The sequence below is a fragment of the Trichechus manatus genome, unplaced genomic scaffold (genome assembly GCF_000243295.1).
Source record: "Trichechus manatus latirostris isolate Lorelei unplaced genomic scaffold, TriManLat1.0 scaffold00032, whole genome shotgun sequence".
In the NCBI taxonomy this organism is placed as follows: domain Eukaryota; kingdom Metazoa; phylum Chordata; class Mammalia; order Sirenia; family Trichechidae; genus Trichechus; species Trichechus manatus.
This window is the reverse complement of record NW_004443968.1, coordinates 5,510,516-5,537,179: the sequence shown is the minus strand read 5'-3', so window position 1 is coordinate 5,537,179 and position 26,664 is coordinate 5,510,516. Positions and strand designations below refer to the sequence as shown.

The window sequence follows — 26,664 nt, the reverse complement described above, 5'->3', positions numbered from 1 at the left end:
CTACCCACCTACCCATAATTTTATTTTAATAAAATTTTGAAGTAGTGGTTAAGAATATCACATGATTATGGACATAAACTTGAAATTTTTCCCCAAAATCTATTTCTAGCAGATAATCAATACTTGTCATCTATCGAGAAACATTTTATAGATTAGCTAAAAAATTATTACAAAAGCATTTTCATAGAGAACATACTATATGAATGCTAGATGACTTTGATAAAAACTATATATGCATTTCAAAGACTATATTTTCTCACCTAGAAAGATGTTTTTGGCAAAAATTAGGTAAATGTCATCGCCTGAAGTCAAAGCCTCGACTTGCGTTGTCCCACTGACTGGCACTTCAAGAAACTTAATAAACTCACTACCAGACCATCTGAATAAAAGGGCATTTAGCCTGGCATTAGCCTGGGAAAGAGCTAAGAACACATAGCCTCCTCTGTTGAAAAAGGCCATGCACAGCACACCTCGTACAGGGAGCTTTTGATGCAACACAAAGTTTCTTCCACTCCATCTGAAGACCTATAGGAAATGTTCAAACACACAACCCTTTACCATCAGGAAGTGAGCACTTGTGAGAATTTAACCAATGTCATATGTTTATTCCTATGGATCCTATTATATAGTTCAGAGGATAATTTCATAAATGAAAAAACATCAAAACTGATGCTCTCTCCCTCTTTTTGCATGCATTTATATGGGTATGTGTGCATGTACACACATAGAGTGGGTGAAAACAAGTTCTTTGAAAATAAATCAGTTTGGAATACACATCTGGGCAGTGGTAGGTGATAGCAGAGGGAAGGGAAGGTTAAAGACAGGAGAGAATTTAAATATGAACAGTTTAGAACTGAGTAAGAAAACTATATCATTACCCACTGCTCATGCAATAGACTACAAAGAGAAACACCTAACGTTTTTAGTCTCCACATTGGCAATGCATTTAAGGTTACAGGAGTTTGAGGAATGACAAAAAATTACAAAATAAACATTATTGGGATTAAAAGATCTGATTTAGCAAAGTATGATCGTTGGGCTGATGTTGAGAGACCATTTGGCAATGTTAATTATGAATTTTTTTTTAGTGATACCATCTATCTAGCTGTGTAATTTTTCTCCATGGTGTTTTCCAATTCAATTAAATTCTAATGAAATTTTTGTGTTCATTATTATATCCACTCTGGCTCTCAAAGACAATATAACAGTCATAACTTTGTTTAAAAATTAACTGTGACTAATCAATATCTACATTCTACTTCACTATTTTACCTCATTTGAATTGTGATTTTCTTTATACTAAACCTCAGACCATATCCTTGATGAATTTCAATTATAGTATTAAAAAAAAAAAAAAAAATTTTAAAAGAATCAAACCTGAGTCAATTCAGAATTATCTTGCTGGCTGGCAACAATTAAGTAATTCTGACTGTTTGAAGTAAAATATCTTACTTGAGAACTTTCTGAAATAATGATTGTTTGTACCTGCAAAAAAGACAAGAGAGTAGGAACAAAAATTTGAAAGAATTTAACTCAGAAAAGTACTGGATACACTAATAGTATGAGATAATATTTGAAATTTAAGACTGAAAAAATCATTTTGATTGCTAGGCATGCATATCCAAGAGTCATTTCAAGAAAGACAAAATATCCCTTGATTAAGATACCTTGTTAAAATATGTATCAACCTGCAAACAGTCCTTTTTCACATTAACATAGAACACACTTCCATCTAAATAAATCTTACAAATCTGATTTTTCTTTTAATAAAGCAATCTACAATAAAAAGTGATTTTTTTTTACCAGTAATAATTTGAATCCAGATGTGAATGTGTACACACTGTTAACAGAAGACTTTTCTTGATTTGCTTCTTCGTGAGTAATCACAAAGTAGGGGGAAAGACCAATATTAAAGGTCTCACAGGTTTTAGGATTTTCTATATTTAGATCCTAGGGAATGAGGAATAAGAATAATAGTAATTCACGATGCATCCAAAATTTAGATGTACATTTTATTTTGTCCACTGTAAAATAAGTGGTGTTTACCTCAACTGGAATAAAAATCCCTTGCCATCGATAAACAGTAGAAAATCCCACAGACAATTTTCTTAACATTATACCATATACTGAATCTTCCAAAGTAAAGAAACACCAACCAGAAACCGATTCATTCAAAAAAGTTTGAAATATGGAAAACACAACATCCATTCCCGCTGAAAGACAAAAATCATTATTTACTAGTGCACAATGCTTGCAAAACTTATCTATTTTAAATACATTGTTTCAACAGTAAGACCATTGAGTCTGTTATGAAAAATAAAAATCCTTTTATGATTTACATGTGTTAGGTTAGAGCACGTAAAATTAACAATAACCATTTTTAAAAAATAAGAAAATTTGTTAATACTCTACAGTCACATAGGCCTAAGTATATTTGAAAATAAATACCAAACGTACACTTAAAAATATGCTGAACATGATTATTATCAACTTTCAGAAAGATGATAAAACTGTATATGAGAAATTTTAAAATAATCTCCTCTATAGATATATGTGAAATATTGGGTTTTTAAAACTTACACTATTAATTTGAAACGATGCCCATCCAGTGATTTCTCCCTTTAAATTATGCATATTTTAAGAATGCCAAAGCAGACTTACATACTTCAAATGATTGTTAAGGTCTTTATCAACCTGCTATAACTGGAAATACCCTAAAATTCTATATAACCAAAAAAAACAAAATCCTCACATAATGAAGAATAACTATTAAAATATCCTATGGATTATTATCATGATTCTTTCCCAAAGAAATAAATTCTTCTTAAACTTTAGTTAATGGTATCAACATGATGCAGGAAGAATAAACGTCAAGGCTGAAATCTAGGTTCCTCATAAATTGATCATTTTTGATTACAAATTCAAGAAGTCATAACGCCAATGCCTTATATGTAATATCCATTAGAATTTCTTTTCCTAGAAATCCAATATCTAAAGTTCCTATTTTGCCACCTTTTGAAGGTAAACCATAGCTTTTTTATTAACAGTCCTAAACGGTCCTGACCATATGAGCAAATCCTTCCCTACTATGATTTCCAAGGGGCTGAAGGAAGAGAAAGCAAAGACTGCTGGCATTTAAGAATCTCCACCTCCCACAAGTGCTTCCAAAAAACACAGGTAAAGTCCAAATAATAACAGATAACTGAATTAGAAACTTTCTTTTTTGGATTTCACCCCTCTTGTCGTCTTCTGAATATTCAATCTTTGCCTATCTACTAGGTCTTTCTACTATTATTTAAACATGCTCAGGTCTTTTCAAACTAAACAAACAAAAGAACCCTCTGGACTCTACACCCCCCACCACTACCTTTTCTAGATCCCACCCTCCCAGCCAAACTTCTGAAATAGTTGCCCATATTTGAGGTCTCTATTTCTGCACCTCCCAAAATGTTATTCAGTTCTTATCCCTCCATACATATAGCTCTTGTTATGGTCAGTAATGCCTTCTATATGATTAACTACAAGAGATATTTTCTCAGTTCTTACCTTACTAAATTTCTCAGCAGCAACTGACACAGTTGACCGCTCCCTCCTTTGAAAAACACTCTTCAGTTGGTGTCTGCAATCTTCTACTCTCGAGTCTCCCACCAGGTCCTCTAAGTCTCCTTTGCTAGGTCATCCTCCTCTCCCTAACCATTCAATCTCAGCCTTCTCAGAGCTCAGCTCTGGGTCCTCTTCCCATCCCTATCTGCAGTCTCTTTTTCCAGGTTAGTACATCAATTTACATAACTTTAAATGCAACATACATGCTACAGATCCCAAAATTTACTTCTCCAGCAGAGAGCTCTCCTTTGAGGTCTAGAGAAATTTCCTCTCAAAAGTAACTCAAACTCAAAATGTGTTAAAACACATTTATTTTACTCTCATCCCCAAAATAACATGTTGTCCATTTCTAGTGTTTCCTTGTTTAGTGAATGGCTTGACCATCCATTCAACTGTACAAGCTATAAACCTAGTAGTCATCCCTAATACCTCTATTATTAGAGGTCCCTAATACATCCAATCCATCGCCTAGTCCAAGCTACTAACATCTCTCCCCTTTTGGTCTCCTTGCATTATCTCTTATTCTTCTGTACTAACCCATTCTTTACAAAACACCAAGAATAGTATTAAATGCAAATGTGACCATGCTATGTATATGTGTATATACACATGGTAACCCTTCTCCATGCCTAAACCAGTCAAAGGCTTTGCATTACCACTAGAATAAAGACTGAAATCGATAATATATTCTTCAAGTTATTAAACGATCTGGTCCTATCTCTCCAAACTCAACACACTCCAATATTTCTACATCCACTGTCCTCTCTTAAAGTCTTAATTTAGGATATGTTCCTTATGCCTCTAAGCTTCTTTCTAACTAGCCTACTTCCCACTCTCACTTCCTTGTTCCTCCAATCCAATTCTTTGCATAATCAATCCCTATTCATCATTAGCTCTTAATTAAAACATTGATACCCCTAGGAAGCAGTCCCCTATGTTCTCACAGCACTTAGATCTTTCCCTTTAAAACATTTATTAGAGTTTAAACTTCACAGTGATTTTTGCTTATTTATTTCTGTCACCTCCTCAACTCTAAGCTCCTGGAGCTCAGCACCATGTCTGCCACATGACAGGCACTCAATAAATATTTGAGGATGCAAAAAATAATTAGATGTCTGTTTTCCGTTTTCAAAAGATCGATTACATACAATTCAGGAGAAAAATGTAAACCTCATACACACAATCCTTCCTGGTTACAGAATTTTGTTGTCATAAGAAATGAAACGTACTCATGCCAAAGGCTGTTTCAGATATTGTCTCCCACTCCACACTCACAGCTAAATCAATGCCATTAGTACGTGACACATTTAAATATACAGTCCTGTTGGCTTCTTCGATGGCTATAGAGGTGGCTCTAAAAGATATAAATGGATTGTGGAAAGCAGAGAAAGTATGATTTCTACATATTTAAAATAAATATCATGTTGCTAGCATATACTTAATACACATTTAAATTTACCCAAGTCAGGAAGACTAGATTGTAAAGCACAAAAATATTCACTGATGAAAATAGAAAGAAAAACAATCAACACAAACGTAACACTCTGATGTTACGATCATGAGAAAATGCTTAAAATCAGTAATTTCACACTACATATTCTAAAAAATAAAACTTTGTCATTGCTGTTTCTTCTCCCATGACTCAAAAAATTTTGCTTGAAAAAAATGACTCAGGAAATTCTTATTATATTAATGAAACTAGATTTATTGGAATATTTTAAGCTATAAAAATTTATCAGCTTCAGAGGAAATTTCAGACTACAATCCTGTCAACATGCTCAAAGAATTGACTTGGTTTTAGCAGCTAGACACATTTTATATTATGTCTCTATTTTTATTATTATTAAAAACACAAAATAGCTCAGGCCTTTGCCTAAAAAGTGTGAATTCTGAGAAAATAAGACTGCTAACCACACCATTAGACAGAACACGTTTAGCTTCTTGATGCGCCCTGTTATGAGATGGCAAGAGACCTCTCTGGATCTATCTGCTGGAGCTCATTTTAAAAGTTCCCTTTAAAATAATCAGAGATCAATTTCCTTGTGCATTTTCTTTGCATCAAAAAAAACACTTCCGACTTAGCTTCAGATGTGATAATTTCCTTAGGAATAAACTATACCTATTTTCAACTGCAGAGATACTGAATAGCCCCAGAGGGGCCTGGTTTTGCAAAACGGTTATCAGGGTTTGAATAGGCGCTCCTAGTCTAGCACCTCCAGTGGGGTTAAACAAGGTGCAAACAAAATGCTCATCCATTTCTGGTTCCGTGTCTAATATGGCAGATATGTGTAGAGCCTGAAAACCAAATCAAAAGATAGAGTTATTAGAGTATAGCATTTTGCAACATACATACAGAGACATTTGCTAACCATTTTTGACAATAAGATAATATGTTCTGGAAAATGTCATTTCTTTTTTAATAGAGATTCCCATAACATAAAAGTTACAACTGTTTTATCTTACTACTTTCAGAATTTTCATAACTGTGATATACTGCACTGAAGTGTCTAAAAAAGAAATAATTCTAGCATTTAAAAATAACACTAAGACTAAAAAATTAAATGCATTACTTCATTTTCATTTATCCTGCCCTGCCTATATAACTCCATCAGTTTCATTCAAGTCTGGACTTCATGGTTAAAAAGCTGGCATAGACAGGGAAACCCCAAGATGGAAACAACCCAAATGTTCATAAACAGGATAATGGATAAACAGATAGTAGTCTATTCAATGAAATGCCGACCAACGTCAAGTTGATTCCAACTCATAGCGACCCTGCCAGACAGAGCAGAAATGCCCCCATAGGATCTCCAAGGCTGTCATCTTTATGGAAGCAAACTGTCACATCTTTCTGCTGCAGAGCGGCTGGTGGGTTCAAACCACTGACGTTTTGGTTAGCAGCAAAGCACTTTAACCACTGCACTACCAGGGCCCCTCAATAAAATGCTACTCAGCAATAAAAAGGAACTTCTGATACATGCAACCACATGGATCTCAAAAATTATGTTAAAGGAAAGAAGCCAGACACAAGAAGAGCACACATAAAATACGATTCTATTTATATGAAGTTCAAGAACTGGCAACATGAGTCTTCAATGATAGAAATCAGAAAATAGTTTCCTCTGGGGAGGACAACTGTGCTATTAACTGGAAAGGGGCAGGAGGGAATCTTCTGGCATGATGGTAATGTTCAGTGTCTTAATCCATATGGTGGTTACATGAATATATATATATATATGTATATATATACACACACATGCACATATACATACATATATACGTAAACATACACACACACACATATATATATATACACACACACCTAACATGTTGCCATTGAGTCAATTCCCACTCATAGCGACCCTATAGGACTGAGTAGAACTGCCTCATAGGGTTTCCAAGGAGCGGCTGGTGGATTTGAACTGTCAACATTTTGCTTAACCGTCGAGCTCTTAACCACTGCACCACCAGGGCTCTCCCTCAATCACTGAGCCATACACTTAAGGTATGTGCATTTTACTATTTATACATCAAGATAAAAACATGAGAAAAATGAGTAGTTATGTGAGTTAAAAGAAAATTTATTTCATCCAATTGCTCTAACATTCAATTGCCTAAAGAACAGAAGCCTTTAAACAGACTGTAAAAAAGAATGTTTCAAGATATAACAAGTATAAAGAAATTGAAAATTCATAAAATACTTCAAATTTGAATTTTTAAATGTCTTTATAAAATTTAAGCATAAGTGCCCTTGAACAAATCAAAGTTTCTAAAATACCAAAAAGATGAAAAATGGGATATGCAAATGAGTACACACTCAAAAATGTGTTGAAGTTTGCACAAACTGATCATTAAGCAATTTAATTACTGGCTGGACTGGTTTTAGATGAAATTGCTTTAAGTATATTATTTTAGAGTTACTATACTTTATATAGCTGGCTTAAAACATGTCCAGAGCTAACGCAATTAGCTGTTTTAAACTTAAACTGTGTTTTAAAAATAAGGTTTAGTACCAGGAACAGAAAATTATTAATATATAAATAAAGAGGTTTTGAAAGGTAAACGTTGCTCACATTTATATTACAGGCAGTCCCCGGTCACAAAAGAGATCCATTCCTAACTGTTTATATTTGCGTGTGTGTGTGCTTTAGGTAAAAGTTTACAGAGCAACTTAGTTTCCCATTCAATAATATACACACAAAGTGTTCCATGACATTGGCTGCAATCCCCCACATGTGGCAGCATTCTCCCCATCTCCACCCTGTATTCCGCATTTCCACTCCTCTGGTTTTCCTGCCCCTTCCTGACTTTTCATCTTTGCTTTTCAGCAAATATTGCCCTTTGGTTTCTTATAGTTAATTGTTCTAAGAAGCACTTTCCTCACGGGTGTTATTGTTTATTTTATAGGCCTGTCTATCACTTGACTGAAAAGTGATCTCTGGGAGTGGCTTCAGTTCCAAGTTAGAAAGATGAATAAGGGCCATAGTCTCAGAGGTTCCTCCAGTCTCTATCAGAGCAGTAAATCTGGTCGTTTTTATGAATTTGTTTTTTTTCCTGCATTTTTCTCCCACTCTGTCCAGAACCCTCTATTGCGACCCTGGTCAGAGCAGTCTTTGTGTCTTTAAGTCAAATTTGTAAGTCAGAACACGTACATGTGGTTCTTAACTTAGCCTTACTCTAGTGCAAGAAAAGGCTGAAGTCTTTTCAATGATTTAAAAGCTGCACGTGCAGAAAGTGAAGGTGATTGTGATGAAGAATTTGTTGCGAGTAGGGGATGGTTCAATCATTTCAAAGTGAGGGCAAATTTACATAATATTAAAGGGCAAGTACTAGTTGTCCAGAAGTAGGATGTACACAACTCGAGGACTTACTGTAATCTCAAATTCATTTTTTTTTTCCAATAAGCTATTTCTATTCACACAGAAGAGGGAAGTAGTGATTCAGTGATATAATTTTTGCCTTCCATGCAGGAGACCCAGGTTCAATTCCCGACCAAAGCATGTGCAGCCAACACCGTCTGTCAGTGGAGGCTTGCATGTTGCTATGATGCTGAACAGGTTTCACTGGAGATTCCAGACTAAGACTCCGAAGAAAAGTCTGTAAAACTACTTCCAAAAAATCGAGCAATGAAAACTTTATAAATCACAACAGTGACATCCCGTTGTGCATGGGGTCACCATGAGATGGGGGCCTGACTCAACAGCAGCTAAAGCAACATTCACAAGGATATTTGCTTCTCAAATGAGCAGTCTGAAGTTAGCAGTTATATTTTACTCAACTAAAAATATGACAAAAGGAATAATTGGTTGGGCTGTAATGACTGCAATGAATGGCTTAGAGTTTCTTTTAATTTATGGTTTCTAGACAATATAAAGTGGAGCCCTTGTGAGAAAGTGGTTAAGAGCTTGACTGCTAACCAAAAGGTTGGCAGTCTGAATCCACCAGCAGGTCCTTGGAAATCCTATGGGGCAGTTCTGCTCCGTCCTATAGGGTCACTATGAGTCGGAATCGACTTGATGGCAGCTGTTTTTTTTTTTTTTTTTTAATACTGTTTAAATATGCTCAAAACATTAAATATCAATATTTATTTTCTTTATTATTTACACATTCCATTATCCTATTACCAGACCAAATTTCTCCAGCTTCACTTTATACAGACTCCATTATAGCACGTGTCACATAGTAATCTAATACAATCTTTACCTGTCATATCATCTAGCTGGGAATTTTGTGTGTGTGTGTGTGTGTGTGTGTGTGTGTGTGTGTGTGTATTTTCCCTTCCTTAAGACTTAAGGTGTTTCTCTAAGAGAAAATTATTTCATAAATATTAAAGATAGTCTTTCCTTCTCATTAAAGGCTCATACTGTACCTTGATTCGAACACCTTCTTCTAAAACAATATAGCCTTTGGAAGGCGTCAGATCTTTAGACTCGGTTGAAGAATTCACCTCGGTCACAATGAACTGAACCGTCACGGTTCCAAAGAGTCCTTGTGCAGGTTCCCGAACAACGGACAATACTGCAACACTCTCCTGCACATAGACAGCTGTCGGTTCTCTTAGGAAAAAGGGCTCACTGTTGTTAAATGACAGAACTCCAGGGCCATCATCATTAGCAAAGACAGTAATTAAGGCTGTCAAAATGAAAATATTAAAACAATAAATCAAAACAGAATGAGTTATAAGTGCTGGAATAGCATGGATGGTTAAATGGAAACTAGGTCAACTCTTCACTAGATAACTTGAGAAACAAAGGAAATTTTAAAACATTTAATAACACACTTCCATATTCACTCATAATATAAAAATATTCAATAATCTTGGGATAAACGGAAGCTTCTTCAATCTGATGAAATGATATATATATCAGAAGCCTATGGCAACTATCAAATTTAATGTCGAAATATTAGAAGCATTCTCACTAAAAACAGAAACAAGACAATGATGCCTGTCATCATTCTACTATTAACAGTGTCCTACAGATATCAGCCAGGTAACAGGTATAAAAACAATAGAAGGAAGTCAGAACTAGAACTGTCACAATTTTCTAGATGACACGATTGTCTACTTAGAAAATCCAAAAAAAAATATTATCGGAACTATGTAAGTCAGAAATATAGGCTGAGCAACCGTAAAACATCAAGAGCTTTCTATTTACTACTACCGATAAAAATATTAATAATAACAACTGTAACAATAACTAATACTATTTAGCACTTACTAATTGCTTAACTAATTGTCAAGGATTTTGTTTTACTTAGATCCCTAATCAACACCCATGGAAGCAGCAGTCAAGACATCAAACGATGAACTGCACTGGGCAGATCCGCAAAAGACCTGCTTAAAGTGTTAAAAAGCAAAGATGTCACTTTGAAGACTAAGGTGCGCTTGACCCAAGCCATGGTATTTTCAATCATATCATATGCATGAGAAAGCTAGACAATGAATAAGGAAGACTGAAGAAGAATTGATGCCTTAGAATTATGGTGTTGATGAAGAATATTGAATATATCATGGACTGCCAGAAGAACAAACAAATCTATCTTGGAAGAGAGGTACAGCCACAATGCTCCTTACAAGCAAGGATGCCAAGACTTCGGCTCTTGATATTTTGGAGGGGGAGCAGTCCCTGGAGAAGGACATCATGCTTGGTAAGGTAGAGGGTCAGCAAGAAGGGTCAGTAAGACCCTCAACGAGATGAACTGACATAGTGGCTACAATGATGGGCTCAAACATAGTAATGAATGTGAGGATGGCACAGGACTGGGCAATGTTTCTGTCTGTTGCACATATGGTCGCTGTGAGTGGAATGGACTTGATGACTCCTAATAACAACAATTGCTTAACCTATGTTAACTCCTTTTCTCACCCCAACCCTATGAGGTCTATTATTCCATTTTACAGAGGAGATGAGTGAAGCACAGGTAGATAATATGCTAACACTCACAGGCTAGAAGGTAGCAGAAGTGGTGCACAAAACCAGGAAATCTGCTTCAGCACGTGCATTCTTAAAGACTTAAAATATGGTAAAGTGGTTAAGAGCTCAGGTTGCTAATCAAAAGGTTGGCCGTTCAAATCTACCAGCTGCTCCTTGGAAACCCTATAGGGCAGTTCTACTCCCTCCTATAGGGTCGCAATGAGTAGGAATCAACTTGATGGCAGTGGGTTTGGTCGGCAGTGGGTTAAACAGTTAGCAGGGTCCTGACAAACAATGATCAGGATGACTTTTAGTAACAAGGTCAAACTGTTCAACCAAAGAATTATCGCTCCTGTAGTCTGTTTGATCTAGCAATACCCTTCATCCTTATGTGACACTAAAACAGTTACCTCGTCATTGCTTCTGTTGCTAAGCAGAAAATCAGAAGCAGAGCTAAAATTCCAAAGGAAAGACACCTACCAATTAACCACCATCTACAATCATTGTGAAAATGAGTTAATATTCTCTTTGGTACCAACCTGCTTCTTTGTTCCTTACACATACACGCACACATGCACACAGGCTAGAAGTACTGTTATACTGACATAGGAATTTCAAAATGCTTATTTTTCATTTTAAGCACTGAAAATCGTTAAGACTTTCTAATCCCTTTACATCTGCCAATGTGTTAAAAAAAAAATCATCAGGAGAGGGAGTTGTGTAAAAGAAATTATCCATTACCTATTGTATTTGCCCCCAGCTCTAGTCCAGGAGAAGGATTTGTTAAAATCAGCTGAAAATTTTCATCTCCTTCTGGAATGTCATCATCAAGAATCATGATGTCTACATTCTTAGACCTTTCTCCATCGGCAAAATGAAGAATCTGGTCAAAAAGGTAAATATAGACAGTATTACATATTAAATAATTCTCAGAGTTTTATAGAATGTTTGAAAACAAATACAATGCAGTTATGGGTATAAAGAGTAAGATACCTTACAGAAATTTTTTTTCCTTTATTGCATGATAAGTTTTTATTTAAACTGACAATATTGAGTAAAAAAAATATATAAATATTAAGGGAAAAGAAGAAAGTGTACATTTGGCTAAGGAATAAAAGGCATGAAGAAACAAAGTAAAATGTACTTAGAAACACCAAACGCGTTTCAGTAAATTAAGACAAAGAAATATGAGTCAAACTTTCAAGCAGCTTAAGACACACTTTGGCAAGATCAGATAATTAAATAAATTCTTTAACACAATAACAAGTTTCTACCAGTTTAAAATATTGTAATAAAATAGTAAATGAATGCAGAATAACCTTTAGAAGAGTACTGAAAATTCTAAATATATCTTTAAACAAAATAGTGAAAGAAATCATCCCACTGCATGGAAGTCTTCTGCACTAATGTACAATGAGATATGTAATGTTTTATTATTTTAAGATTACTTATACAGAACCTATATCACTATAATTCTGAAGGAATAATGATTATCGAATCATTTCTAAAAGTGATCTGTGATTGATCTTGAGTCCTACCATTGGAGTGAAGATATAATCCAGCCCCAGTTGTGCTTCTAAATTCTGTGCATACACAAACAAGGAAACGTGGCCAAGAGCCCCTCTGCTCCTCTGGGCTACCAATGTTAAACTTCCCTGGGTTTCATTTACTTCAAACCTATAGTAAAGGTAAGACATTCGTTTTTTGTTTTTTTTTCTTATAAGGTTACTTTGGAGACGGTAAAGAATCTGAAACCCAGAAAAAGACTCTAATGCAATCTTAGGTTTACCTGCTATGGTGCCATTCGATTATGCCTTGGGCACCATCATTGGCATCAATAATAATTTGTGCAGTCAAGCCTTCTGAATCTGAAAAAAAAATGGAAATACCATTTAAAAATAAATGACTAATAACAACATTAATAGATGTAGAACATAAAGACAGTCTGTTCAAGATTATATAATTCCTAACATATAGGTATTGTCAACATTACTCAAAAAAAAAAAATATACCCATTGCTGTTGAGTCGATTCTGACTAATAGCAACCCTACAGGACAGAGTAGAACTGCCCCATCGGGTTTCCAAGGAGCACCTGGTGGATTCAAACTGCTGACCTTTTGGTTAGCAGCTGTAGCTCTTAACCACTATGCCACCAGGGTACTCAAAAGAGGTTTAAAAATATAAAGACAATAATGCTTATAACCTCTGAATGAGAAAACTTTTTGTTAACAAGAGGTACTGATTTATAGAATATTAATTGACTGAAAACAGTATGATAAGAAATAATAAGCAACTAAGGTTGTGGGATTTTTTCTATTTTAACAAAAAAAAAATTTTTTTTAATGTTTAGTACCACTATTCTACATTATCAACATTTCAGGAGGGAAGGAAAATGGAGGCATTTGAAAGGCATAGAAAGAATAAGAAAAGACAGAAGAGAAATGAGAAGAGAAAGATAAGGAGTGCTCCACAGAGAAATACACGTGGGTAAAAGAGACAGAGAGAGAGACTCAGACAGAAACTTTGCTAACTCAGGTGAACAAAAGTTGCTTATTTTGTGTTCTGTCCATCAAGTTCAGTACATTACCAATACTCAGTTTTTGGAATATTAACTAACTCTACTACTGCTTTTCAAAAATACTTCAACTGTCCTTTACTTTTAAATTTCAGAGGCTCTACCTTAGTCTAGGATACTCATGGAAGCTGCCTGAATGGGGAAGGGGTAGGGGAAGTATAATTCTCTCCAGAGAGAAGAGAACAAACATTGTTGAGAAAAGAAGATGAAATCAGGATTCATGCCTATCAGACTAGAGGCTACAAAGCACAGATTCTAAAGTCAGGCCATGCCAGTTGAATCCCAGCCCTACCACATACTAGCTGTGTAGCTTTGGACCTATTACTTAGCCTCTGTTAGCCTCAGTTCCATTATCTGCAAAATGGGAATATGTAAGTAATTATGATACTAATCTACAAAGCACTTGAAAACGAAACACTCAACAAACACCAGCTATTCTAGTTACTTCTAAAATGAGTATCAAAAAAATGAATTATTTTTTTAGAAGGAACAATATTTATCTCTTGTAATAATTATTTTATGTAAACAGCCTAGTTGTTGGATACATACATTCCTTTGCAAAAGAATTGAAACTGTTCAAACAATATGTTAGAAACTGATAATTGCCTTTCAATATTTTCAAAGTTATCACTGAGCCTCAGGAGTGGAATGAGGAAGCCCTGGTCTCCAGGACTCTGCTCTTGCTATGCTTCTCCTCCCCTAAGCTAGCTTCATTTCCCCTCTGCCCAACACATCTTCTGACCAATGGATAAGAAACCAGCCACCCTCAGTGCTATCACCTTTGCCCTCCACTGGGCTATCAGACCTAAAAGTTTCAGACAAAATTTCCCAATAATAAATTTCCAAACTGCAAATATGAGTCTATATTTTAAAAACAAGAATACATCTTTCTAAAGAAATCTGCATGAATTTGTACCAAGGTTCAAATTTTACCTTTAAGTCTGTAATGAATTAACTGAGTCTTTTCTAAAAGCATGAAAAGAAAAAGATAAAAGGTCAAAAAAGCAGCAGAGAACACAACAAACAAACAAACAAAAGCCTTTATTAACTTAAAAGAAAATACAACCACCTGATAGTTAGACATCTAATGAAAATAGCTACCTAAAATTTAAAGGGAAACGTCTTCAGTGCACTCAATGATGTGAAGAATTAATCCTATTAGAGGATTACAAATTTGGTTATATAGTAGCTGTAAAATTTAAAGGGAATCATATACTAATTCTTAAATGTCTTTACACTGTCCAATGTACAAAATTAAAAGATATGATAGTCTCTAACTTGAAATAAATCTAAAAGACTGTAACATTTTCACACATAGCTGAGATTAACAAACACGATAATGACTACCCCTGATTAAAAAATGAAGTATCTTTACTTCATTTCAAGTTAGTGAATAAAAAGAAATAGAAAAAAAAAAAAAAAAGAAAGAAAAATCATACCTAGTCTGGGAGGAAATGAAGTTAAAGGAGCCATGATAAGTTCAACACCAGTTAAATTCACCAGGAAACATTCTTTTAGCTCTGGTATATCATCCTGCAAAAAATACACCCATTAAAATACATATCATTATGCTCTCAAACTAATTACCTCTTTCATAATCTGTTTTAAATTATCTTAAATGGTACAAAGAAAACAGAAAAATGGAAAACTACGGTAGAAAATATTTAAATTAGTTTTAAAAAATAAGGATAAAAATATTACACTAACACCTAGCTGTGTGATAAGCAGTTGTGTAGAACCATACGAAATGGATACTCTATAATTTTTTACCTAGACTAATACGATATGTAAAACAATCATATAAATATATATTCAAAATACAACATGAGCAAGATTTAAAATTAACTGATCTTAAATATCCAATGTTTAGAATGAGGAATAGAATAACATCATGAAAAAAGTGTAGGCTTTTGGTATGGATTGAACTGTGTCCCCCAAATCTATGTGTTGGAATTCTAACCCCTGTACCTAAAAATATAACCATGTTTGGAAATAGGGGGTTTCCTTTTATAATTGTTAATGATATCTTACCAGTTTAGGGCGGGTCCCAAATCTAATCACTTTTGAGTTATATAAAGAACAGAAAAGACAGAGACACACACAGTAGAAAGACATCATATGAAGACAGACATACATGACAGGTGCCTCTACAAGCCCAGGAATAACAAGGATTGCTGCAGCTACCAGAAGCTGAAAGGGACACAAAGGGACCTCCCCTAGAGCCAGGCCCTGAACTTGACCTTCTAGCCTCCTGAATTGTGAGAAAAATAAATTTCTTTTCATTGTTGTTGTTGTTAGGTGCCCTCGAGCCGGTTCCAGCTCACAGCAATCCTATGTACAACAGAACGAAACACTGCCCGGTCTTGTGCCATCCTCACAATCATTGTTAGGTTTGAGCACATTGTTGCCGACACTGTGTCAGTCCATCTTGCCAAAGGTCTTCCTCTTTTTCGTTGACCCTCTACTTTATCATGCATAATGTCCTTCTCCAGGACTGGTCTCTCTCCTGATAACATGTCCAAAAGTACATGAGAAGTCTCACCGTCCCCCCTTCCAAGGAGCACTCTGGCTGTATTTCTTCCAAGACAGATTTGTTCATTCTTCTCGCAGTCCATGGCATATTCAATACTGTTTGCCAACACCATAATTCAAAGGCATCAATTCTTCTTCTGTCTTCCTTATTCACTGTCCAGCTTTCGCATGCATACAAGGCAACTGAAAATATCATGCTTTGGGTCAGGCGCACCTTAGTCATCAAACTGACATCATTGCTTTTGAACACTTTAAAGACGTCTTTTGCAGCAGATTTGTCCAGTGCAATACATTCTTTGACTTCCTGACTGCTGCTTCCACAGGCATTGATTGTGGGTCCAAGTAAAATGAAATCCTTGATAACGTCAGTCTTTTTGTTTATCATGATATTTTTTATTGGTCCAATTGTGGGGATTTTTGTTTTCTTTCTGTTGAGATGTAATCCATACTGAAGGCTGTGGTCTTTGATCTTCATCAGTAAGTGCTTCAAGTTCTCTTCACTTTCAGCAAGCAAAGTTGTGTCATCTGCATATCGCAAGTTGTTAACAAGTCTTCCACCAATCCTGATGCCACATTCTTCTTCATATAGTCCAACTGCTCAGATTATTTGCTCAGCATACAGATTGAGTATGGTGAAAGGATGCAATCTTGACACACACATTTCTTGATTTTAATACATGCAGTATTCCTTTGCTTTGTTTGAACGACTGCCTCTTGGTCTGTGTACAGGTTCCACATGAACACAAATAAGTGCTCTGGAATTCCCATTCTTCACAATGTTATCCATAATTTGTTAGGATCCACATAGCTGGATGCCTTTGTATAGTAAATAAAACACAGGTAAACATATTTCTGGTATTCTCTGCTTTGAGTCAAGCTCTATCTGACATCAGTAATGATATTCCTCATTCCATGTCCTCTTCTAAATCCAGTTTGAATTTCTGGCAATTCCCTGTCAATGTACTGCTGCAACCACTTTTGAATGATCTTCAGCAAAATTTTACATGTGTGTGATGTTAATAATATTGTTCAATAAAATCCGCATTCGGTTGGATCACCTTTCTTTGGAATGGGCACAATAATCAGTTGGCCAGGTAACTATCTTCCAAATTTCTTGGCATAGATGAGTGGGCAACTGCAGAGCCTCATCTGTTTGTGGAAATATCACGATTGGTATTTTGTCAATTCCTGAAGCCTTATTTTTCACCAATGCCTTCAGTGCAGCTTGGACTTCTTCCTTCAGTACCATCAGTTCTTGATCATATGCTACCTCCTGAAATGGTTGAAACATTGACCAATTCTTTTTGGTACAGTGAGTCTGTATTCCTTCCATCTGCTTTTGATGCTTTCTGTGTCATTCAATATTTTGCCCATAGAATCCTCAAAAAATGCACCTCAAGGCTTGTTTTTTTTTAATTGTACTTCAGGTGAAGGCTTACAGAACAAATAGTTTCTCATGAAACAGTAGTACACATATTGTTTTATGACATTGGTTAACAATCCCACAACATGTCAACCCTCTAACTTCTCAACATTTTTTTTTTGGGGAAAATACACATAGCCAAAGACACAACATTTCAAAAATATCTACATGCACAGTTCAGTGACATTGACTATGCTCTTCCAATTGTGCTGTTATTCTCACTTAAGATGACAGCTTACAGAACAAAATAGTTTCTCATTTAACAGTTACTACAAATGTTGCCCTATGACAATGGTTAACAATCTCACAACACAACAATATCCTTACTCAAAATTGGGCTCCCTATCACCAGTTTCCTTGTCCCCTTCTGCCTTCTCGCCCTTGTCACTGGACTGCTGAACCTCATTAGTCTCATCTGGTTTTACGGGGCTGTCCACTCCCAGGCTGAACAGTAAACCTGGGAGATAAATTCACCACTGAGTTAAAAGGGTGTCTGGGGCCATACTCTCGGGGTTTCTCCAGTATCCTTTAGGCCAGTAAATCTGGTCTTTTTTTTTGTGAGTTAGAATTATGTTCTACATCCTTCTCCAGCTCTGTCCAGAACCCTCTGTTGTGATCCTGGTCAGAGCAGTCAGTGGTGGTAGCCAGGCACCAGCTAGCTGCACTGGACTCAGTCCGGAGGAGGCCTTGGTAGCTGTGGACAATTAGTCCTTCAGACTAATCTTTTCCTTGTATCCTGTTCTCTTCATTCTCCCTTGCTCCCAAAGGGATGAGACCAGTGGAGTATCTTAGATGGCCGCTCACAGGCTTTTAAGACCCCAACACTACTCACCAAGGTAGAATGTTAGAGCATTGTCTTTATAAGCTGTGTCATACCAATTGAGCTAGATGTTCCCCGAGACCATGGTCCCCACAGCAAGGCTTGATTTTTTTCTTTAGTTCTTTCAGCTTAAGAAATGCTGAGCATGTTCTTCCCTTTTGGTTTTCTAACTCCAGGTCTTTGCACATTTCATTGTAAAATTTTACTCTGTCTTCTCAAGCTACCCTTTGAAATCTTCTGTTCAGCTCTTTTACTTCATCATTTCTTCCATTCACTTTAGCTACTCTATCTTCAAGAGCAAGTTTCAGAGTCTCTTCTGACATACATTTTGGTCTTTTCTTTCTTTCCTGTCTTCTTAATGACCTTTCGCTTTCTTCATGTATGATAATTTTGATGTATTCCCACAACTCGTTTGATCTTAGGTGATTAGTGTTCAATGCGTCAAATTTATTCTTGAGATGGTCTCCAAATTCAGGTGGGATATACTCAAGGTTGTATTTCAGCTCTCGCGGATTTGTCTCAATTTTCTTCAGCTTCAACATGAACTTGCATAGGAGCAACTGATGGTCTGTTCCACAGTTGGCCCCTGGCCTTGTTCTGACTGATGATATTGAGCTTTTCCATCACCTCTTTCCCCAGATGTAGTCAATTTGACTTCTGTATTTTCCATCTGGTGAGGTACATGTGTATAGTCACCATTTATGTTGTTGAAAAGATGTATTTGCAATGAAGAAGTCATTGGTCTTACAAAGTTTGGTTCTGTCATGCTATCTCTGGCATTGTGTCTATCTCCAAGGCCATATTTTCCAACTACAAACCCTTTTTCTTCATTTCCAACTTTCACCTTCCAATCACCAATAATTATCAATGCATCTTGATTGCATGTTTGATCAATTTCAGATTTCAAAAGCTGGTAAAAATCTTCAATTTCTTCATCTTTGGCCTTAGGGGTTGGTGCGTAAATTTGGGTAATAGTCGTATTAACTGGTCTTCCTTGTAGGCGTATGGATATTATCCTATCACTGACAGTGTTATACTTCAGGATCAATCTTGAAATGCTTTTTTTGACGGTAAACACAATGCCATTCCTCTTCAATTTGTCATTTCTGGCGTAGTAAGCCATACGATTATCTGATTCACAATGGCCAACACCAGTCCATTTCAGCTCACTAATGCCTAGGATATCGATCTTTATACGTGCCATTGCATTTCTGACAACTTCCAATTTTCCTAGATTCATACTTCGCACATTCCACATTGCTATTATGAATAGATATTCACAACTATTTCTTCTCATTTTGTGCCATATAAGCAAATGAAGGTCCCAAAAGCTTGACTCCATCTATGTCATTAAGGTCAACTCTACTTTGAGGAGACAGCTCTTCTCCAGTCATATTTTGGGTGTCTTCCAACTTGAGGGGCTCATCTTCTGGCACTATATCAGACATGTTCCACTGCTACTGATAAGATTTTCACTGGCCAGTTTTTTCAGAAGTAGACTGCCAGGTCCTTTTTCCTAGTCCATCTTAGTCTGGAAGCTCCGCTGAAACCTGTCCACCATGGATGACTCTGCTAGTATTCGAAATACCAGTGGCAAAGCTTCCAGTATCACAGCAAAATGCAAGCCCCCACAGCACGACAAACTGACAGACATGTAGCTTTTCTTTAAAGTTACCTAATTGTGGTATTTTTTGTTTGTTTATTTGTTATAGCAGCACTAGGCAACCAAGACAGGATTGTAGTCAAGGAGATTTAGTACAAAATTCTATAATTTTAGGAGATTTTAACTTTCAGTACCTCTATTCTAATGTCTTTAAATGGGAGAAATAATAGCTATTTCATGGGATTGTAATAATGATTAAAAATAATGCCTGTGGAATGCCTGGCCTAGATAAGGTACTTAAAAATGATACCTATTCTTATTAGTTATGAATTCAAATAACAGCCATGAAAATAAGGCAGGTGCTTAAAACATAAGGACTAGAAAAACCAGTATCAGGAGTGATGAGCCAGCCATCAATATTTATATAGAAATCCAACATGTACGTATGTTAAGAAAACTCTATGGAGCAGTTCTCTGTAACAAATAAGGTCACCATGAGTCAGAATCGACTCAACAATAAAGAGTTTTGGTTTCTGATTTTATATATATTATATCAATACATACATATCAACATATACTTCTCTCTTCACTTTATATTTAATGGAGATATGTTTCCATGTGAAAAAAAAATGATGAACATCAGTCTCTGAACTCTTTTATGTAATATATAGACCAAAATGTGTTACAGAATCAGTGATGTAAAAGGAACTCTACCCCACCTCCCCCATCTTTCCCTACATGCAATAGCTCCTTCCTCATGATATGCTAGGTCCAAGCTACCCTCAGTGTAGCTTATTTCCTGGATGTACAGGCCTAAAGTCTCTTAATCTAGTGCTACTCAGGGAGCAGAAGGGCTGCAATGAGGAAGGGAGAAAGAGAAGTACAACTGGATTCCCCATGTTCATAAAACTAGACACTGTGAAGAGAAGAAGGGTAGCTATACATCATTTCCTTTAAAAACTAACATTTCTAATAAATAACCTTTTTACTTATATACAGCTATACTAGTGTATAACACATTTGAGAGATGACCTACCTCAACATTTTATCAAATCTTGCATTGCATACCATATACTGAAAAAATATGACCTTTTATCTTATGGCTTTAGCATTCTCATAATACTGCATTAGATCACAGTGCCATGGTAATCAAGGAGCTCTGGCGACACAATGGTTAAGCGCTGGGCTGCTAACCAAAAGTTGGTGGTTCGAACCCACCAAGTGGCTCAGCAGGGGAAAAGACCTGGTGATCTGCTCCCCTAAAAATTTATAGCCTAGGAAACCCTATGGAGCAGTTCTACGCTATCCTATAGGGTCACTACAGGAACACAATGAGTCGAAATCAACTCAGCAGCACACAACAACAGCAGACATGGTGGTCAATAAAATGAGAGTTACTGACTTCAAATAGCAGACGGTTTACATGATGTGTAATTTTGTAAAAGTAAAAAGCTCTAAGAAAATAAAACCTCTTTAAAATTGAACCCAAAAATACATAGTAATCAAAAAATATTTTTCGAAGGCAATATTCATTCTCTCTCTCTCTTTCTCAACTCCCCCCACACTACCTTCTACCCCTCCACACGTACTGTTTTTATAAACGTCTTAGAAATTTATTTGGATAGCTGAAATACTAACTTCCAAAGACATTACAGTATGAAAACTCATTTGAAATAGCAATTCCACTCACCAATGATTAAGTTTGATGGCAATCACATTTACAACAACAGCCTCCAGTGAGTTTCCCACTATCTCTAATTTAACCAATCCTACCAACAAAGATTCTGACCTACAAAGGTTTCCTGGTCCAAGAAATCCTTTGGAGTAATCAAAATGCTTCTTTGAAATCTCTTGGCCAATGCCATATAAAACAGGACTGCCCTAAGGAAATTCTCTTTGTCACAAGATTTTTCTCTAATAAAATACACAACAGCACACCAGCTTATCTAAACAAGAACTGAAACCCCAGTGAGGTTTAAAGAAAAAAAAATTGTAAAAAAAAAAAAAAAAAAGAAAAATGAATAAACTGATTTAAAGGCACCAGCAGGGGAACCAATCAAAAACAAATTCTCCAAGTTTCTAGAGATAATAGTTGTGTAGTATCCAAATCTTATACTGAAAGCAAAGTAATATTAAAAAAAGAGAAAAACTAAAAAATATCAGACAAGTGCAGTCTATATGAAATTTAATGTCTTAAAATGCAAAGGTTACAGATGTCTCATGTTAGATGTTGCTGCTTATAATGTTACAGATAGAATATTCCATCAATTTCTAATTTCTGTGTGGTTACTTCAGGTTTAATACAGTAATAACCTAAGAGCTTTACCTCAAGTATAGTGATGTTGATGGCTGCTGCTGTTGCCCCTTCTTCTAAAATCAGAAAGCCAACTACTGGCACAAAATCCACTTCTGGCTCTGCCAGGTTTCCTTCTGTCTGGTTTTTTAGACTCAGCATTCCAGGAACTGTGGTATATGTGACATTGATAACTCCTAATTGAATTGGTAGAAAAAAAGACACAACTACATAAACTTTTAAAATAATATCATACTGTGCACTTTTTGGCTTTCCTAAAAGCACCTAAAGTGGAATATATTATTGGCCCAATCGCTTGTCCCTTTCTACACCCATAGCCTTTGCCGAGTTAACAGTTCAGTGATCTCCCACTGAGGACAAAGAATATTTCTAGGCTCCAAGTGTAGCAGTGTGACTTGTTTTGGCCAACAGTACAACGTTGAAGTGACGATCTGCTAGGTCCGAGACCAAATCTCAGGAGGTTTTGCAGGTTTTTGCTTGCTCTCTTGTGCCTCTGCTGGTCCCAGGAGAAGAATGAGAGACTCGTGGAGGAGAGCGACCCCCTAGCCAAGCCCAGCCTGTAGGAACAGACCACGAATAGCCATAGGCTGCTGAGATTTGATGACTGTTAGATATATCTATTGTGACGAGAGATAATTCTTTTAATCTGTACGATAATGAAGTCCTGCCCCCAACTAATAAATATTCATTTTTGCCCCTGTCTGATTTATTTCAGCAATGGCATTCATCCTCACACATAAAATATTACAAAAGTCCCTGCCTAGAAACCCCAGTCAATCTAGAGTAACACAAACCTAAAGATCCGAATTCTCTGTTGATGAAAAGTTGAATGGTTACATTAGCCTCTTCTACTAATATGAATCTTGATGAAAGAGCAAAATTTAAAACTCCGTGTGGCTCATCACTGGCTTCCACTGTGAGCACAGCGGCATATCCTTGAGAATCAAGCAAAGCCATTCCTGCTGGTGGAACCCCTAAAAATGTGAGGAACCCGGTCAGGAAATCTGACAGTGATATGGCATTAACTTCTAAGTACTTAAAATACAAATGCCCTCTCTGAGACATACGACAGTAACCAGAAAGCACTTTGCTTTGTTCACTTCTCTCACAGAAATCTTCAGGTTGATCAACAGAGCCTAGATTTTATTTGCCTTTTTATAGGCAGGAAATCATGAGTTTTCTTACTTTACTTATTATTGTCATTATTTGCCATATTGATCATGTCTGAACCACAAACACTGCAAAGAAATTCAGGAAAGTATCCAGATAATTTGCATAAAAAATGATTACATTTGAATTATCCAGATAATTACTCCATATAAATACATATGATATGTATAATATAATTTGTCTGATAGTATAGAATTAATTAGGGAAAAAAACCTACCTTTGGAAATGTATTTTATACTACAAGTAAATATTTGGTGCAACACTTTTATAGGGTTTTTTCCTGAGCCCATAAATATAAGTATTTTTTTTAATAAGCTGATTTTTTTAACATAATATTTCTATGGGATAGACAATATTTAAAATAACATTTATTCTCATTGCATCTGTTTGTTAAATATAGAGATTAAAAAAAACCATTGCCTTTGAGTCAATACCAACTCATAGCAACCCTGTAGGACAGAACAGAACTGCCCCACAGGGTTTCCAAGGAGCAGCGGGTGGATTCGAATTGTCGACTTTTTGGTTAACAGCTGAGCTCTTAACCACTGAGCCACCAGGACTCCAAATATAAAGATAGCAACTATTACTTCTTCTCTTTCTTCAGAAAAGAATATTATACTAGAAGAAAAATTAAAACTGAATTGTAAATTACCTTGTGTCTTGACGTCATACAGAATTACTTGGTATACTTCTTTCTCCTCAGGAATGTTGTCATCCAACAAATGCACAAATATTGTCTGATTCAACAATCCCTATGTCAAATAGAAAGAAATCCATCCCCTCTATTATTACTGAAAACAAACTATCTGCTGCTTATATTGCCCTTACAAATTGAGTATCCAAACATATTTTTATTTAAATTAAGAGTTCTTTGGTTTAAAAAAATAACTAAAATAAAAACCATTGATTCATGGGAAACCAAGCTTAGAGTAGACAGATGCTAACAGTGAAAGATCTTGAATGCTGAGCCAATGAATGCAGATTTTATCCGAACGATGTAACTATTGAAAAATTCAGACAAGGCAATCAGTTGGGAAGATTTCCATGACACTGGTGAACAGAAAAGCTGGAGCAGGAAAAAGAAAACCAGTGTAGCAGAGAGACCAGTTACTAGAAGTCCAATGTGGTACTGAAGGAACAAGTTGATAGGGGCTTGACTTCAGGTTCAGGAAGTGGAAATGGAGAGAAACAGAATTAAAACACATTATCAAAGGAGAATTCATTCCAAATGAATGTGGAGAAGAAAGGAAGTTGATAGAGTTACCACATGGCAATGCTGATTTATAGCCAAGAAATGCTTTTCTAGTTATTTCCTTCCAAATGTCTTCTTTAAAACTATCAGAAAGAGCCCATAAACAGAACCTTAAAAATATAGTGCAAACAGGACTTAAAATGACATTTTCTTTTAGAGTTCTATTTATTGCTGTCATGTGTTTAAAGTTCCAAGACAATGAGGAATAAGAGGCACCACCCATCATCTTGAGAATGACCTAGTTGATACCAACTGTGGGAGGCCAGAAGAGTAGCCAAGATAGCTTCGCTCAAATACAGTAAAACCTGTGAAAACCAGAAACTATGTAAGGAGGAAACCTGTCAGAGAAGGAAAACTCAAATATTTTTTACTAATAGAGACTGACAGAAAAGTGGTAAGACTGTACCTTGTCAAAGGCGGAAAACTTGTGTGACCCAGAAAAACAACGCAGTCCCTTTGAGTTCTGGTTCTCACAGGTTTCCCTGTACAAAGCTGACACTATCCGTTTCCTTGAAAGAGATCTACCAAAGCATGTACAGAAGAACAAACCCTTTCCTTAAGACTTAGAAGATCTTGATGAGTAATATTCTTCCTTTAGGTCAGTAAGCAAGCAATCAGTCTTCTCATCAGTCTCTTTTAATCTTTTATTACATAATGGGAGTTTTTCTTCTTTCTTGAAAATATAATGCTTTCTATAATTCTTTGTGGTAAAGTTGTTTTTTTTTTTTTTTTCCCTGTAATATTACCTCAGAAAAGAAGAGTTGTCCAGTAAAGTCAGCAAAATTGAGGTCTAGATTTTGCCCAATAATTTTCCAGTTAATACTGACATTTCCTCGACCCGGGGGTGTTCTGATCACATGAAACTCCAAAATTTCTCCTGCAAGTGAAATGTATACATTGGTAAATGTTTAACGAAAAATGAACTTAAGATCTGAAATAAACAAAACCCAAATCTCAAACATGCAATTATTATAGCACCTTTTCCAAGAACATTACAAAATCTGTTTTGAATGGTCTAGAAGCTTTATACATGCTTATTGTTTATTAATACAGGGATCCCACTTCTAAACGCTTCCATTTAGTAGTTCAATATGTAAGTGTTACAAAAGCACATGCTAAAATGGGAAACACAAACATATATACACTCCAAAACATGCACCAGAACATTAACGTTCTGTAAGTTAAAAAAGTAATAAAATCCTGTAATAGCACAAGTAAAGTTTTCCTTCACTGCTCAAAAGGACACAAATTCCTTACACTGATATGCAATGTGATTTTACACAATGCATGCATAAAAATGCTTGCAAATACCTGAAAATCACATTTCATTAGATTGTAACTTACATATACCATCAATGATTTTGTTTTATAAAAAGAAATATAAAGGAAAGGTGTCAAATCTATACATTGACCTCTATAACTTCACCAAAGTTTCAGTTATCCTTCCTGGATAAATGAGGTATTTTAGATTCTTTCCATTTCTGGCTTTTATCCTCATGCAATACTTGGCAAAATTGAAGAAAATCATGGTAGTCATTTCTTTTAAATTTCTAATAGCAGAAAGCAAGTTCCTAGAGAGTACTGCTGGTGGCCAGGTGGCTTGCTGAAAATATGCTCAATTTACAAGTCTTATACAATAATGAAGGCAAGTTAAAATATACTAATGAACTATGTGATGAACACATAATTTTTTATTACAAAAAGATAAATGGAATGATGTTAAAAAAGCTTAAAAAGTACATCTTTATTCAAATTTTGTAGCATATAGTTGCAACTATGAATATTCATTTAAAAACATCACTTTTACTTAAGCAAATATCTTTTGTGTTTCTAAACAAATACTTTTATCTAACACTTTTTAAGCAAGGAGAATAGAAATAAAACAATGAAATACAAAATCTTTATCAAAGTTTTTTTAAACTACCACCATCTTTAAATTTTAATGATAAAAATGAA

The 26,664-nt window shown here is 35.7% G+C and overlaps 1 protein-coding gene across 1 annotated transcript in view; it reads right to left on the bottom strand.

Annotated features, from left to right (window-relative positions):
- Positions 1–26,664, bottom strand: part of ADGRV1 (adhesion G protein-coupled receptor V1) — a 687,583-nt gene that overhangs the window by 464,335 nt on the left and 196,584 nt on the right. Inside the window, exons 37-51 of the mRNA XM_023730073.1 lie at positions 25,455–25,585; positions 24,109–24,208; positions 23,081–23,260; positions 22,299–22,462; positions 15,034–15,127; positions 12,808–12,886; positions 12,557–12,695; positions 11,760–11,901; positions 9,473–9,735; positions 5,723–5,898; positions 4,833–4,957; positions 2,047–2,213; positions 1,804–1,950; positions 1,378–1,485; positions 261–525 (exon numbers count right to left, since the gene is read on the bottom strand). Of these exons, the coding sequence (XP_023585841.1) occupies positions 261–525; positions 1,378–1,485; positions 1,804–1,950; positions 2,047–2,213; positions 4,833–4,957; positions 5,723–5,898; positions 9,473–9,735; positions 11,760–11,901; positions 12,557–12,695; positions 12,808–12,886; positions 15,034–15,127; positions 22,299–22,462; positions 23,081–23,260; positions 24,109–24,208; positions 25,455–25,585 (2,280 nt within the window). The remainder of the gene's footprint in view (positions 1–260; positions 526–1,377; positions 1,486–1,803; positions 1,951–2,046; positions 2,214–4,832; positions 4,958–5,722; positions 5,899–9,472; positions 9,736–11,759; positions 11,902–12,556; positions 12,696–12,807; positions 12,887–15,033; positions 15,128–22,298; positions 22,463–23,080; positions 23,261–24,108; positions 24,209–25,454; positions 25,586–26,664) is intronic.